We start from the raw sequence: 14251 nt of genomic DNA, 5'->3' as shown, positions 1-14251 counted from the left end.
CATCATGCAATTTGTACGAACTGCTATACTGAGCATCCATGGTTAAGTTGATTAAATGTTTGTGGATGTGGTGCTGCGAGCAGGCTGTGTTAGACACCTTTGTAACAACCACTGCTTTCATTGGATACCAAGTCAGAATCTTGCACAATTCCTGTTATGATTGGAGAGACCTGAATTTGTTCTTGCAATAATGGCTTTCTGTGATGCGTTGCAGATGTGAGAAGATGCAAACCTTGGCTACCACATCAGTGGAAGATATTGTAGAGCAATAAAGAATTTTTTTTTACTCTTATCAGTGGTTTAGTACTGAACAATAGTCATTTATAGTTAGTAACAGTAACTTGCTTGCACACCACAAATTCCATTTTTTCCTGTGTGCACTGTCACGGGTTGAACCAGACTGTTTGCACCCTTAGTGTCCTGTTTTGTTTTGTGATTGGCAATCAGAAGCTTATCTTCATCTATCAATTTCTAAACTTTGTGTACATGCCTTTTTGCTTCTGGAATTGATTAATCCAGTGCATTTGATAAATATAAGCAAATCGAAAACTGTTCTGTGCATCTCTGTATTTGCGCAAAGTCTTGTTCACCCATGACTGTTCTGGTTGCTGACTTACACTCGTTCGCTTTCTAGGAACATCTAGATTTTTTGAAACTTTAACATTATCATCTTTTGTCTTTAAATCTCACGTGGCTTTGTCCCACCGTATCTCTCTAACTTTGTCCAGCCTTGCAACCATCCCATTACCACAACCTTGGACCACCTCTAATTCTGATCTGTTAATTGATCTACCCTTGATGCTCTGCATTTCTACCTTTCTTCTTTCAATTTATCCCTTAAAATCCATCTGTTTAATGAAACGTTTGGTCACCTGGTCTCAAATAAGACCATAAGATGTAGGAACAGAAGTAGGCCTTTGAATCAAACAAGAATGCTCCACCAATCAGTGAGATCATGATCTGATAATCCTCAGCTCCACTGTCCTGAATTTTCCCTTTAACCTTTGATAGCCTTGCTGATTAAAAATCTGTCTGTCTCAGCTCAACAACCCAGTCTCAACAGCCTGCTGTGGTAAAGAATTCCACAGATTCACGAGTCTGAGAGAACAATTTTTTTCTCATCTCTGTCTGAAATGAAAGATCCTTATTCTGAGATAATGCCTTCTGGTCCTTGTCTCTCACATAGTGAAACATCCTTTCTGCAGCTTAGTTATCTGTGAAGCTCAGCACAAGCTGGAAGAACAACACCTCATTTTCCATTTATGGACCCCTGAACAATATTGAGGTCAGTAAGTTTAGGGCCTGAACTCTCCCATGGCCTAGCCCCCAACCCCACACACCAGGACTTATTATCGCATAATCTACCATTACACGCTACCTATGGTTAGCCATTAACTGTTTCCATTAATAGCTATTCACTCTCCTAGACAAATTGTTATCCACACCTTTGTCCAACTGTTCTTTTTCTTTGGGCTATATCCCACCTATCAATTACTCCCCCACCCCACCCCTCGCTCATATATAATCTCAGACACCATGCATTCTCAATTTATTAAGTTGCCTAATGTGTGGCCCCTTTTTTTTTGTTTTCTTCCCTTTTATAAATAAAGATGTTCAATTGTCAATTTTCCAATTCAGTGACTTTGCAGAATCTAGGATTCTTGGAAGATTACTGCTAGTGCAGCCAGTATCTTTGTAGATACTTCCTTCAGTATTCTAGAATACGTCCTCTCGGGTCCAAGGGACTTGCCAGTCTTTAGCTTCATTTGTTTTTTTTCCACATTTATTTCCTAGTGATAGTTACTTTATTAATTTCTTTTTGCCCTTGATTATTTAATAATTTTGGAATGCTATTAGTGTATTCTATTGTGAAGACCGATGCCAAGTATTTATTCAACTGTTCTGCCATATCCTGGTTTTCCATTATTATTTCCCTAGCCTCATTTTCTTCGGGGCCTATATTCACTTTGGCTTCTCTCTTTTTTTTATATATTGAAAGAAGCTCTTGCTATCTGACTTGATATTATTTGCTCTTTGTATGGTTCTGTTTCAAATTCTGTTTGCTTATGTTGCTGCATAATCTTTGATTCTTTTCCTACAGTAAGGGATCTGTACAAATGCATGATTTGGAGGTGCTGGTGTTGGACTGGGGTGGACAAAGGTAAAAATCACACAACACAAGGTTATAGTCCAACAGCTTTAGTTGGAGGCACGAGCTTTCAAAGCACTGCTGCTTCAGGCGGTCATGGAGCAGAATCATGTGACACAGAATTTAGAGCAACAGGGTTGCAGTGTCATGGAATGTAATATTAAACAAATTTAGCTTGGGTCTTTCATCTTTTTAGAGTGATCATGTTAATTTTGGTTCCTTCATATGTAAATCCCGGAACATTTTTAAAATTACATTCTCAAGGTAGCTTTTAACGACAGGTGCCATCTCCGCTCAGATAATGTATTGAAGGTGTGAGGTTACAGTCTGTCTATGTCCCTATGTTAGGTCAGACTGATTCTATTTCTAAAGTGGGATTAACAGAATTTTACATATAATTCTGCAAATACATATTCACCCCACAAACCAGTGTGTGTGCAGGGGAGACAGTGTGTGCATGTGGGGGTGAATGTCTGAGCGAGTATGTGTGTGAGTGTAGTGAGTTGAAGTCTGAGAGGGTGCTTGTGTGGGGCGTGTATGTGTGAGCGTATGAGAAGGAGCTTGTGTATAAGAGAGGCTTTGCGTGTGTGTGTCTGGGTCTGTAGGAGTGAGTGTATGTGCATATGCATGCGCTTTTGTGTGAGAGTGTGTATAGTGCAGTGGAGTGTTCCTTCCCAGCTGGTGATTGTTGTGCAGTGTCCATTCATCTGTTGCCACAGCCTCTGCTCTGTCTCGCCAATGTGCCATGCCTCAGGGCATCCTTGCCTGCAGCGTATGAGATGGACAAAGGCTGAGTCACATGAGTACCTGCCACGCACATGGTAGGTTCTGGTCTGACGTGTAATGGTGGTATTCCTGTAAGTACTGGACAATGAAGGGTACCCTATCGGCTGCAGCTCCTGTCTGTCTCCTGAGGAGATCATACGGTTTCTTGCTGTGGCACGTCGTAATTGGCAGTCGATGAGTTGAGCATCATACCCTGTTCTTATGAGGGCATCCTTGAGTTCTTTCAAGTCTCTGTCATGTTCCTCCTCATCTGAAAAGATCCTATACGAGTTGGGCTTGTCCATAGGGGATGGCTGTTTTAATGTGTTTAGAGTGGAAGCAAGAGAAGTGCGGCATCATGAGGTTCTCTACACCAGCATCCCCCACAATGACGGCATCATGGCAACAGCCTCAGTACTCAATACCAACAATTGCCAAGCACTGTTTGACAACTCAACCGCTTCATCCTCGACCACAACATTTTCATCTTTGATAGCTAGTTCTTCATCCAGATTCCGGGAACAGCAATGGTGACCAAATTTGCACCCCAATATGTCAATATTTTCATGCACAGGTTTGAACAAGACTACTCCTCTTCGCAGAACCTCCAACCAACACTATACACCAGATAGACTGGCAATATTTTCTTTCTCTGGACCCATGGCGAGGAGTCACTGAAACAACTACACAAGGATATCAATGCTTTTCATCCCGCCATCAAACTCACCATGGACTACTCTTTTGTATCGGTCTCGTTCTTGGGCACATGCACCTCCATCAAGGATGGGCACTTCAGCACCTCACTCTACCACAAACCCACTGATAGCCTCATGATGCCACACTTCTCTCGCTTCCACCCTAAACATGTTAAAACAGCCATCCTATACGGGCAAGCTCTACGCGTACACAGGATCTGTTCAGATGAGGAGCAACGTGATGGACACTTGAAAGTACTCAAGGATGCCTCATAAGAATGAAGTACAATGCTCAACTCATCGACTGCCAATTATGACGTGCCACAGCAAGAAATCATAATGACCTCCTCAGGAGACCGCCACGACCTGCAACTAACAGGGGACCCTTCGTTGTCCAGTACTTCCTGGGAGCTGAGAAACTTACGCCATGTTCTTCACAGCCCGCAGCACATTAAACTTACGCCATGTTCTTCACAGCCCGCAGCACATTATCAATGAGGATGAGCACCTCTCAAAGACCCTCCCCACACCTCCACTTTTTGCCTTTAAACAACCACTAAACCTGAAACAGATTATTGTTCGCAGCAAACTGTCTGGCTTTCACAACAACGCTATACAACCCTGTCATAGCAGGCACTGCAAGACGTATCAGAGTATCGTCGTGGATACCTTCATTACACATCAGGTCGCAATCCACCATGTATGTGGTAGGTGCTCATGTGACTTGGCCAACGTTGTCTATCTCATGCACTGCAGTCCAGGATGCCTTGAGGCATGGTACATTGGCGAGACCAAGCAGAGGCTGTGGCAACGGATGAATGGATCCCGCACAAACAATCAACAGCCAGGAGTGTTCCTTCCCAGTTGGGGAACACTTCAGTCTGGGTCTTGAACTTTTGGGTGACCATCCTCCAAAGCGGACTTTGGGACAGGCAACAACACAAGTGGCTGAGCAGAGGCTGATAGCCAAGTTCTGTACCATGGCGATGGCCTCAACGAGGGCCTTGGGTTCATGTCACACAACAGGTGACCCCACTGCACTGTACACTCATGCGTGCATATGCAGATCCACCCTCATACATTCACGCACGCACTGTCTCACAGACTTGTATGCCATTACTTTCACTCACTCACTCACACACTCACACAGACACCCTCACAAGTTTGGGGTGAATTTGTGCTTGCAGAATTACATTATATGCCGTTTTTGAGCAAAATAAGTTAAATTCTGTGAATCCCACTTTAGAAATAGAATCCGTCTGACCTAACTTTGGGATACTGACAGACTTTAACTTCACCCCTTCAATTTATTATCTGAGCTGAGATGACACCTATTGTTAAAAGCGACCTTGAGAATGTAATTCTTAAAATGTTCTGGGATTTACAGATGAAGAAACCGAAGCTAACACACATCACTCTAAAAGATGAAAGACTATAGATAAATTTGTTTACTGTTACATTCTATTTCACTGCAATCCTGTTGCTATAACTTGTGTTGTCTGAATTTGCTTCATGACCACCTGAAGAAGAAGCAGCACTTCAAAAGCTAGTGCCTCCAAGTAAATCTGTTGGACTATAACCTGGTGTTGTGATTTTTAACTTTATACAAATGCACATTGTTCCCGTCTTCTAATATTGCATGCAAATCAGAGGACTGAAGATGTTGCACAGTTTTCATTAGCAGTGGCAATCAACTTTTTAAAAATGAATTAACTGCTTCTAGATGCTAGAATATTGCTACTTTGCCTTAACCAGGATTATAATTTTCTTTCTCTCTACTGAAAATCTTCAGCAAAGGAAATCAATTCTGTTAAATGATAATGATTTATTAATTGTAGTCTATTATCTTGGAACTTTTTGTTTTCTTAAGCATTATTGATAGCCCATTTTGCTCAGCCGATGAGTTCTTGGCAACTGATCTTCAGAAAGCTTATCCATGGGTGTGACATACCTTTCATTTTAATATACTGATTTTAATTGCTGGAAATTCTAACATTAGTAATCCCCAAGCACCATGTTTAGTTTTACTTTTGATCCTGTTTAGTTGATTCTTCATTCCATGTCTTTAGATTTGTGGTGTGATTTATTTTAATCTTTGTATTTTAATAATTAAAGGAAATGTTTCTAACTAATGTTTTCCATTTATTATCCTGGATTCCTTTTGGAAATTAACCTGGTTCCATGCAAAGTATTGACAAAATGACATAGTTTGGAATTTTTGTTAACATTATCCAGTGGTGAGTGCCTGTTATCCTCTGGATTTCTTTCGTATGTTGGATAAACTGTCGCCTTGTGCTTTTTATGCCGACACATATTGTGTTGTTATGAGCTAACTAACTTAAACAATTTCCTAACTTGCTTTCAAAAAAAGCAAATCATGCACCTTTTAAAATTATCCAGTTATGGGACAAAAATGTGTGAAAATTGCAATACTGCTTCGTGAGCAGTATTCCTTATTTATTAATGGAACCAAATTGCTTTTCAAATATGCTGCTCGATATATTTTTTTCTGACAGATAATGCCATTTGTAGTGTCTGTTATCAATCAGGGGAGCTACATCAGCATGTAGCTCAGTCAGTTTTTGGATTCTTGAACAGATTATTTAATGCTGATCAGGATTAAAATAATTCTTTTATCTTGAACCAAAGTCAGAATTATTTCTTTGAATTAAGTGTAGTTAGTGTTTTGTATTTTTGGGAATATAAAATTGGGAACAAGAAAATTAACTGCAAAAAATGTGAGTGCTGTGGGATAGGTATATGTTTCCACCTTGGGCGGTATCAAAACCAAGCACTTTGAAACTCAGCGATTCAAAATTATATGCATAGTAAAGCCATATCCTCTCTAGTATGCTTCTCTATAGTTGCTTGATAGTACAGATATGCAGACCAAGCTTTTCATCTTGCCCTCATCAGCAATGTTACAAAGAGTGCCAGCTTTCAAAAGCAGCAACAATTTACATGATTTGAGCAACTTAATGCAAGTTGGTTGACAGTGTGGGCTCTGATCCAGGCACTGTCATAGAGAATGTGCCCAGAGCAATCACCCCAAACCTTCTGTTTAAATTCATTTCAAGAAAGTGTGTCCACTCTGGTCAAAATGTGCCATAGGCTGTGCACCCAGAAACAAAGTCACCCAACTGAAAAGGTGTAATACCCTGGACCAATTCCTTTTGTCGCAAGAACTGAGAATGTATTCATGAATACATGCAACTTCTCGCAAGTGCAAGTAAGCCATGTTGTGAGCCCAACTAAATTTTAAGTTGGTTTTTAGTGTAATTCTAGGCATACTCAGAATTGTTGAAATAGGTGCTGCTTAATCAGAGAATCCTGGATTTTACAAGCATTGACTGTTTGGTTGAATCCAGTCAGTAAATTTGGATGCTGCCAACTGTCCAGATGCTCTGATAGTATCCCATGTTACTAGTTTCTGTGGTAGACCAAATGACGACAGTTTTGGCTTGACAGCAACATCCTTAGAATACTGGTTGTTGCATAGTAGTGGAGTGCAACACCTGTTGGTCAGTTTTAAGATATCTTGTCCTAATTTGAAGTAGACTGGGTACCTTTGAGGAAAAACTGCACTGGCTGTAGACCTATATGACTTTTTGCAGAGTGATACTCAACTTATCTGATCTGAAAGGAGGTGCACATAATCCTGCAAAATACATTTGATACTAAGGACTCAGGCACTGTTGATGGGTTACTAATGAGGCCAAGCTTATTGTGCACGGACTGAGGACTATTGTGATAGTGATGCTACCTCTGGGTCAGAAGACCTAGGTTTAAGTCCCATGTGCTCCAAAGGTGCTTATGACATCTGAACAGGTTAATTGTAAATTAGCTATGGTGTGTAAATTAGCTATGGTATGCTGAGAATCCCAAGACATATTGATCAATGTATGTAAGCTTGCAGTAGACAATTATAGAGAACTTATTAGAGGATTTCTCAGCTAGTGCATCAAATGAAAAGAGTTTGCTGGAATGTTCTTCAAAAGTGCATTAGTAAGGTAGATCCTAATGTCTGCAAGGAAATCTTTCTGTAGCTGCAGATTCTAATATAGTAAATGAATCATCTACGTACAGAAATATGCAAGGATTAGGAGATGAGGCTTCACCTACCCGGGAGAATTATTCTTGGATTTTTCTGTCAAACATTGAGTAACTGTCAAGGTGGGTAATTTGGAACTGTTCAAAGTCTTTGACCTCTACCTTAGAATCAGTAACTTGTGACTCTTTTGAGAGTTCTTGTAAGTTCAAACTTCCTGGACATGTCCCACAAAGACAGTACATCATTACTTCCAAGGGGCCGCAAATTATCTGGAGACCAGAAGATTAATGTATGTCACTGACTAGGAAACTCATTTCATTTTGTGAAAGTGGTCATTGTGCTTTGTATCATGGTAAAGAAAACAAAAAAAATTGCACCAATAACTATTAAATTGACTAAGTGTTAACTCATTAACTTGTGAAGTTAGTCATTTTGGCAGGAAGAATAAACACATTATTACTTAAATGGAGAATGACTGCGGAATTCAGAAGTGCAGAGGGATTTTGGTATTCCAATGAAAAAAGTCATTTTAAAGAATACACTTGCAGCACAGATTGAGACACTAATAGCTAGGAGCAATTCAAGACATCAGGCCTGAAGACTAATGGAATGCTATCCTTTATTATAAGAAGAATTGAACAGAAAAGCAAGAATGTTATGCTTCAGTTGTACAAAGCATTGATGAGAGTCCATCTCTGATACCGTGTTTAGTTTTGGTCTCTTCGTACAATACATTGGAGGCAGTTGAGAGATTTGAAAGATTGATATCTGGATTGCTCGATGAGAATAGCTTGAACAGGCTGGTTTTATTTTCACTGGCATTTCAAAGAATGAGAGTTAACTTAATTGAGTATAAAATTCTGAATGGTCTTGCTAGGTGGGCATGGACAGGATCTTTGCTCTTGTGGGTCAGTTCAGACCAAAAAAGGCACAGTTTAAAAATTAGGAATCACTTGGAATATTTTTCTGAGAGTTTTACAGCTTTGGAATTCTGCCTCAGAAGGCAGCAAACATTTGTTTGGTTTTAAGACAAAGGTAGGTAAATTCTTGTTAGGTAGGTAACAAGGGGCAATCGGAGATGGGTGGGAATTTAGAATTTGAAATGCAAACAGATCTGCCATGATCTTCTTAAATGGCCCCAAGGAGGATGCCATTTCGTATGTTTGTGTTCTTGCTAGCTTTCAAGTTTATTCTTTAGAATGGGAACAATTGCAGTTTGATTGCCCAGACTTTGCAAACAGTTTTTGCAAATGCAGTTGCACATTTTGCATTTAACATGTTCACCAGAATTCTTTTTTAAAAAACACTCCCAGCTTTAAAGAAAACTACACTTTTTGCATGAACATGAGTTCCTGTGATTAGACCAAATGTTGAGCCCAGCAGCATGACTGAGTTCGAAGTGACAATACTGATTGTTGTAGTGTTAATTAAGCAAATTAACGATTACCATTGATTTTAATGGGATGTGGCCTATTATTATTAATTGTTTTGATGGCAAAGTGGCAAAGAAGAAATTATGATGTGGCATATAATTTCCTGAGACTTTTGCAGCATAAACAGGTGCTTTTGACTTGGGTGTACCATTACTAATATACTGACATTGCTATAACATTTAACATTACTATAATTCTCAAGGAAATTCTACGTCCGGGTATCTCCTCTTACCCTGTGTAAATACCCTGTGTAGACTGGGTATTGTGTAGCGAGAGAGGATTAATTAGCAGCATTGTGGTGCAAGATCCTTTAGTGAAGAATGACCGTAATATTGTAGAATTCTTCATTAAGATGGTGAGTGACACAATTAAATCTGAAACTAGGGTCCTGAACTTAAAGAAAGCTAACTTTGATATGAGGCATGCATTGGCTAGGAAAAACTGGCCAAGGATACTTAAGGAGTTGATGGTGGATAGGCAGTGGCAGACATTTGAAGAACAAGGGGCTGAACTTCAACAATTGTACATCCCTGTCTGGTGTAAGAGTAAGACAGAGAAGGTGGCTCAACCATGGCTAACAAAGGAAATCAGGAACGGTGTTAAAGCCAAAAAGGAGGCATACAGATTGGCAAGGGAATGCAGCAAACCTGAGAACTGGGAGAAATTTACAATTCAGCAGAGCAGGACAAAGGGTTTAATTCAGAAGGGGAAAATAGAATATGAAGATAAGCTTGCAGAAAACATAAAAATAAAAAATGTGAAGAGAAAAAGACTGGTAAAGACAAACATAGGTCCCTTGCAGTTAGAATCAGGTGAATTCATAATGGACAGCAAAGAGATGGCAGACTAGTTGAACAAATATTTTGGATCTGCCTTCACTAAGGAGGGCACAAGTAATGCTAGGAGACAGTCAAGCACGAAGGAGAAATGAAGAAAATCCTAATCAGTCAAGAAATGGTATTGGGGATATTGATGGATTAAAACTTGATAAGACCCCAGGGGTTTATGCTTTGCATCCCAGAGTACTTTAGGAAGCAGCCCTAGAAATAGAGGATGCATAAGTGATCATTTTTCCAGCGTTCTGTACAATGTGGAAGAGTTCCAATGGACTGAAGTTAGCTAATGTAACTCCACTCTTTTTAAAAAAGGAGGGAGAAAGAAAATGGGAAATTATGGGTTGATCAGCCTGGCATCGGTGGTGGGCAAAATGCTGGCCTCAATTCTTAAGCATGTAATAACTGAACATTTTGAAAGCGGTGACATAATTGATCCTGGACAGCACAGATTCGCTGAAGGAAAATCAAGCTTAACCAGTCTTCTGGAATTTTTTGAGGATGTAACCAGTTGAGTAGTCAGTGGTGAATCAGTAGATGTTGTGTACCCTAGGAATCAATTCATAATTTACTTTAATATGTACTACATTTGTATCTGATGTGATTCTTTTCACCAATCTGTCCTGCACCCTGCTGCTGCCCTGGTTAAGTAGTTACTGCATGTCCAGTGAACAGGATAGTAATAGATTACCTACAAAATCTTGATAAATGGAAAAGATTAATTTTAGCTTTCATTCGAATAAAAACCTCTTGTCTAAAAATTATTATACGAATGGATTATTTTGAAGTTAGTAATGACTAGTAATATGTTGGTCTCAAATTTTAAACTTTAAGGTATTATTAGAAATGATTTATAGGCTTGCATTTTTTATTCATGCATATTACAATTTGCCTACTCTTAATTGACTAATTTCTTGGCTGAAGAGTGGGAGAATGTCCAGGTTCTAATCCTATCAGTTTTATTCAAATTTATTACCAATTTATAGGTTACACTCTTTCTCCAGCATATCCCAATTGTTGGGGTTTACTTTGCACCAGTGATAATGACAAGACCTAATATTCACCAAGAAGGATGCTTACTCTTTTTGATGTTAAATCATTGGCATTTTGCAGCATCAAACTGCATTGTGACCTTTCTCCTGTTGCATATTGAAAACCTTGTTTTATGAATAAAATGTGGTGAATTTATTATTTAAATGCTGTTGAGTAACCACCTCTAATGCTGTCCTTAGATATACACCAGTTGCAAATGGATCTTGATGGAAAAAGATCTGAACTGTGCATTTTAAGTAAATTCCTACTTCATCCCATCTTAAAGGATTTCCAATTTTAATTTTATGTTTAGTTTCTCAGCATTATTAGTATTTAAATAAAACAAATTATTTTTTTGTGCTTGTCAAATGTTCTTAATATTACCAGCAGCAGCAACATACATCAATCATTTTCCTGTGTGTAACTTTGAATGCAAACTGCCTGTCATTTGTCTGGGTAACATAAATAATCCATTGGTAAAATCTTTGCATTCCAAAATGATTAGAGCCAAACAAAATGCAATGAATCATTTGTAATTTCAAGTAGTTGAGAGAGCTTAATTTCCACCAACCAGTGCTACGTTTTACTTCCTAGAGCAGTTATTGTGTTCTAGTCATTTGACAAGTTTTGTTATTTTTCATGTCTTTGTTAATGTTGCAGGTATTGGAATGGATACATGTGTTATTCCCTTAAGACATGGCGGACTGTCTCTGGTTCAAACAACAGATTATTTTTATCCCATTGTTGATGATCCTTACATGATGGTGAGAAACTTATAATACATTTGTATATATCGAGTAATACTAAAAGGGTTTACAAATATTAGACAAAACGCAAGCATTTACTATCCAAATCTACTGATTCATTCTTGTATGTACATGATAGAAAATTTGTCATATGTCAGCAGAAAGTATTGAAACTTAAAACCCTCATATGTATTTAGCTCTTATACTTTAATCTTTGACTTTTACTAGCACCCTGTTGATGGTTCTGTGAACTATGAATAAATTAGGTTTTAAAAGAAAATTTCTAACCAGTGTTCCTTATAATCAAATGTACCAAGTTTAACTGCAGCTGGCAAGTACTCTGTATTGTACATAACATATCATTTTACCTGTGGTAACTCGACATGCTGTTCTGGTCACCCATTTGAGTTTTACCCTTCATTTGATGATTAAGGATGATGATAATTAGAAAATTTGCCACATGTTTGTTGGTCTCTTGAAGGTTGATTTTTATTTTGCACCCCCGCCCCTTGAAAATAAAACTGTCTTGCCTAATTTGGTGAATTAGATTAGATTAGATTAGATTACTTACAGTGTGGAAACAGGCCCTTCGGCCCAATGAACCCGGGTCTCTGGCGCTGCGAGGCAGCAGTGCTAACCACTGTGCCACCGTACCGCCCACGAAGAGTTGCTTAAAATGATGTATGTTGTGTTCTGGGATAAATCCCTACCGATGTTTTCACAAGTATATTGGAGATCAATTATGCAGTACTGTTGCTTCCATATTTGAGATAGGCAATGTTTCTCTATTATCCACTTTGTCAGAATGGAAGCAGTGAGAATGTAATAGAGGTACGTAACTTTTTTAGCATTTTATTTTGTGAAGTTAATTGTAAGAACATTATTTTAGCAATTAAAAATCACGACTGTACTCAAAAATCCAATCTGATAACAATGCTAAAGGAGATCCCTTAGATTTTGTTTCAGTCAGAAAATGTGGCCACGACTGCATGGCCAACAACAATTGTCCATCCCTAATCACTTTTGAGAAGGTGCAGTGGCTTGCACCTTCTCAAAGCTGATTAGGGATGGACAGTTGCATGTCAGGCCTTGTAATGAATGTACCCCCAGAGTGCCTCTCGGTAGGAAGTTCAAGTATTTTGACCCGACAACAAGGACGCGCAGTTACCTAAATCAAGGTGATGTGTGATCTGGAGGTGCTGCTGTTCTTGTCCTTGTAAGTGATAGAAGTCACAGTTTTGATAGGTGCTGTTGAAGGAATCAGTATGACTAGTTGAAGCGCATTTTATAGGTGCTACATGCTTCAGATACTTCATAGTTACTCAGGGTGAAAGGAGCAAATATTTAAGTTGATGGATGGGTACCATCAGACAAGCCACTTTTTCCTGAATTGTTTTTGGACAGAGTATCTGGAAGGTGAATTTATTCATTAAAGCCAATCTTTTATGATAAACATAGATTTAATATTGGCCAAAAAAACTTTGCAGTTCCCTTTGCCTACTTTATCTTTAAGAATCAAAATTTGTTTGAATTCCTGTTAAAGATATATTGACTAAAATAATGTAGGTTAACAAATACATGTTTATTAAGAAATGTGACAATATTGTTAGATACCTAAAATTTTTTTGAATTTAATTTTAAGGTACTGATGAAGTAAGCTTGACAATGACATTTGTCCTTTCTGGTGTAAAATTTCACTAAGTGCAAAATTACATTATGATAACTAGGACTGCGTTGGCAGTAGCTGAAAACTTTTGAGTTATTGTGGAATTTTAAAACATCAAGGTGCAAGTGAAACCACCTGTTTCTGTTCAACTTCTATGATTTTATTGAGCTGTATTACTTTCAATACATTGAATAAATTATTGATTGATTTACTCAACACATTATTAACTCTAAAGGAAGTTCCCAAAAGGCTTCTTTCAGAGTTGACTGTAGTATGTGATCATACAATTTCTATTCTTTCTCGTAACTGAGACTTCTGACTTCGGGATTATTACTAAAATTCTTTTCAGCACTGTTTTCCAGTAAAGTGTCTTTTTGTCACTGACAAAACTAGGAACACAATTTCATTTTACCTGCACTTTTTTTTGGCTTTGGTTATATAGTTCAGCATGCTACTGGCTTTGGGATTGCTGTTTTGGTTGATTATAATGTGCATACCAAAGTCCTAAATTTCTCTTCAGCTATTTCAAAAAAGTTCATACTGTATTTGTCCCACTTTTCTGTTGTGTGTAGTGTTTTACACTTGTCCGCAAACACTTTTTCATTTTGCTATTTCTGAGTTCCTTCAATTCTAAGTTCCCTCTAGTTAAGCATCTTTTGAAAAATATATGCAGGTTTCATCTATTTTGAATCCAAATCATTGCAAATTTGAAGCACAGTTCCACAGTCACCTCCCTTGACTCCGACATCTTTATTTTAAGAAACATCTATTGGCCACCTGTTTCTGTAGGCATTCCTAATATATATCCTAGATCCCACAAACTTGGAACTTAATCAGTAGTCTTTCATATAGAACTTTGTTAAATATGTTTGCATAATCTA

General features: G+C 38.4%; 1 protein-coding gene across 1 annotated transcript in view; it reads left to right on the top strand.

The window, feature by feature from the left end:
• The window catches only part of sephs1 (selenophosphate synthetase 1), a 56717-nt gene that overhangs the window by 10408 nt on the left and 32058 nt on the right, over positions 1-14251 (top strand). The window contains exon 3 of the mRNA XM_043714177.1: positions 11619-11722. Coding sequence (XP_043570112.1) covers positions 11619-11722 — 104 coding nt within the window. The remainder of the gene's footprint in view (positions 1-11618; positions 11723-14251) is intronic.

The sequence above is a fragment of the Chiloscyllium plagiosum genome, chromosome 23 (assembly GCF_004010195.1).
Source record: "Chiloscyllium plagiosum isolate BGI_BamShark_2017 chromosome 23, ASM401019v2, whole genome shotgun sequence".
Classification (NCBI taxonomy): Eukaryota; Metazoa; Chordata; class Chondrichthyes; order Orectolobiformes; family Hemiscylliidae; genus Chiloscyllium; species Chiloscyllium plagiosum.
The sequence above is the reverse complement of the archived record's forward strand: the minus strand, read 5'-3'. Positions and strand labels throughout refer to the sequence as shown.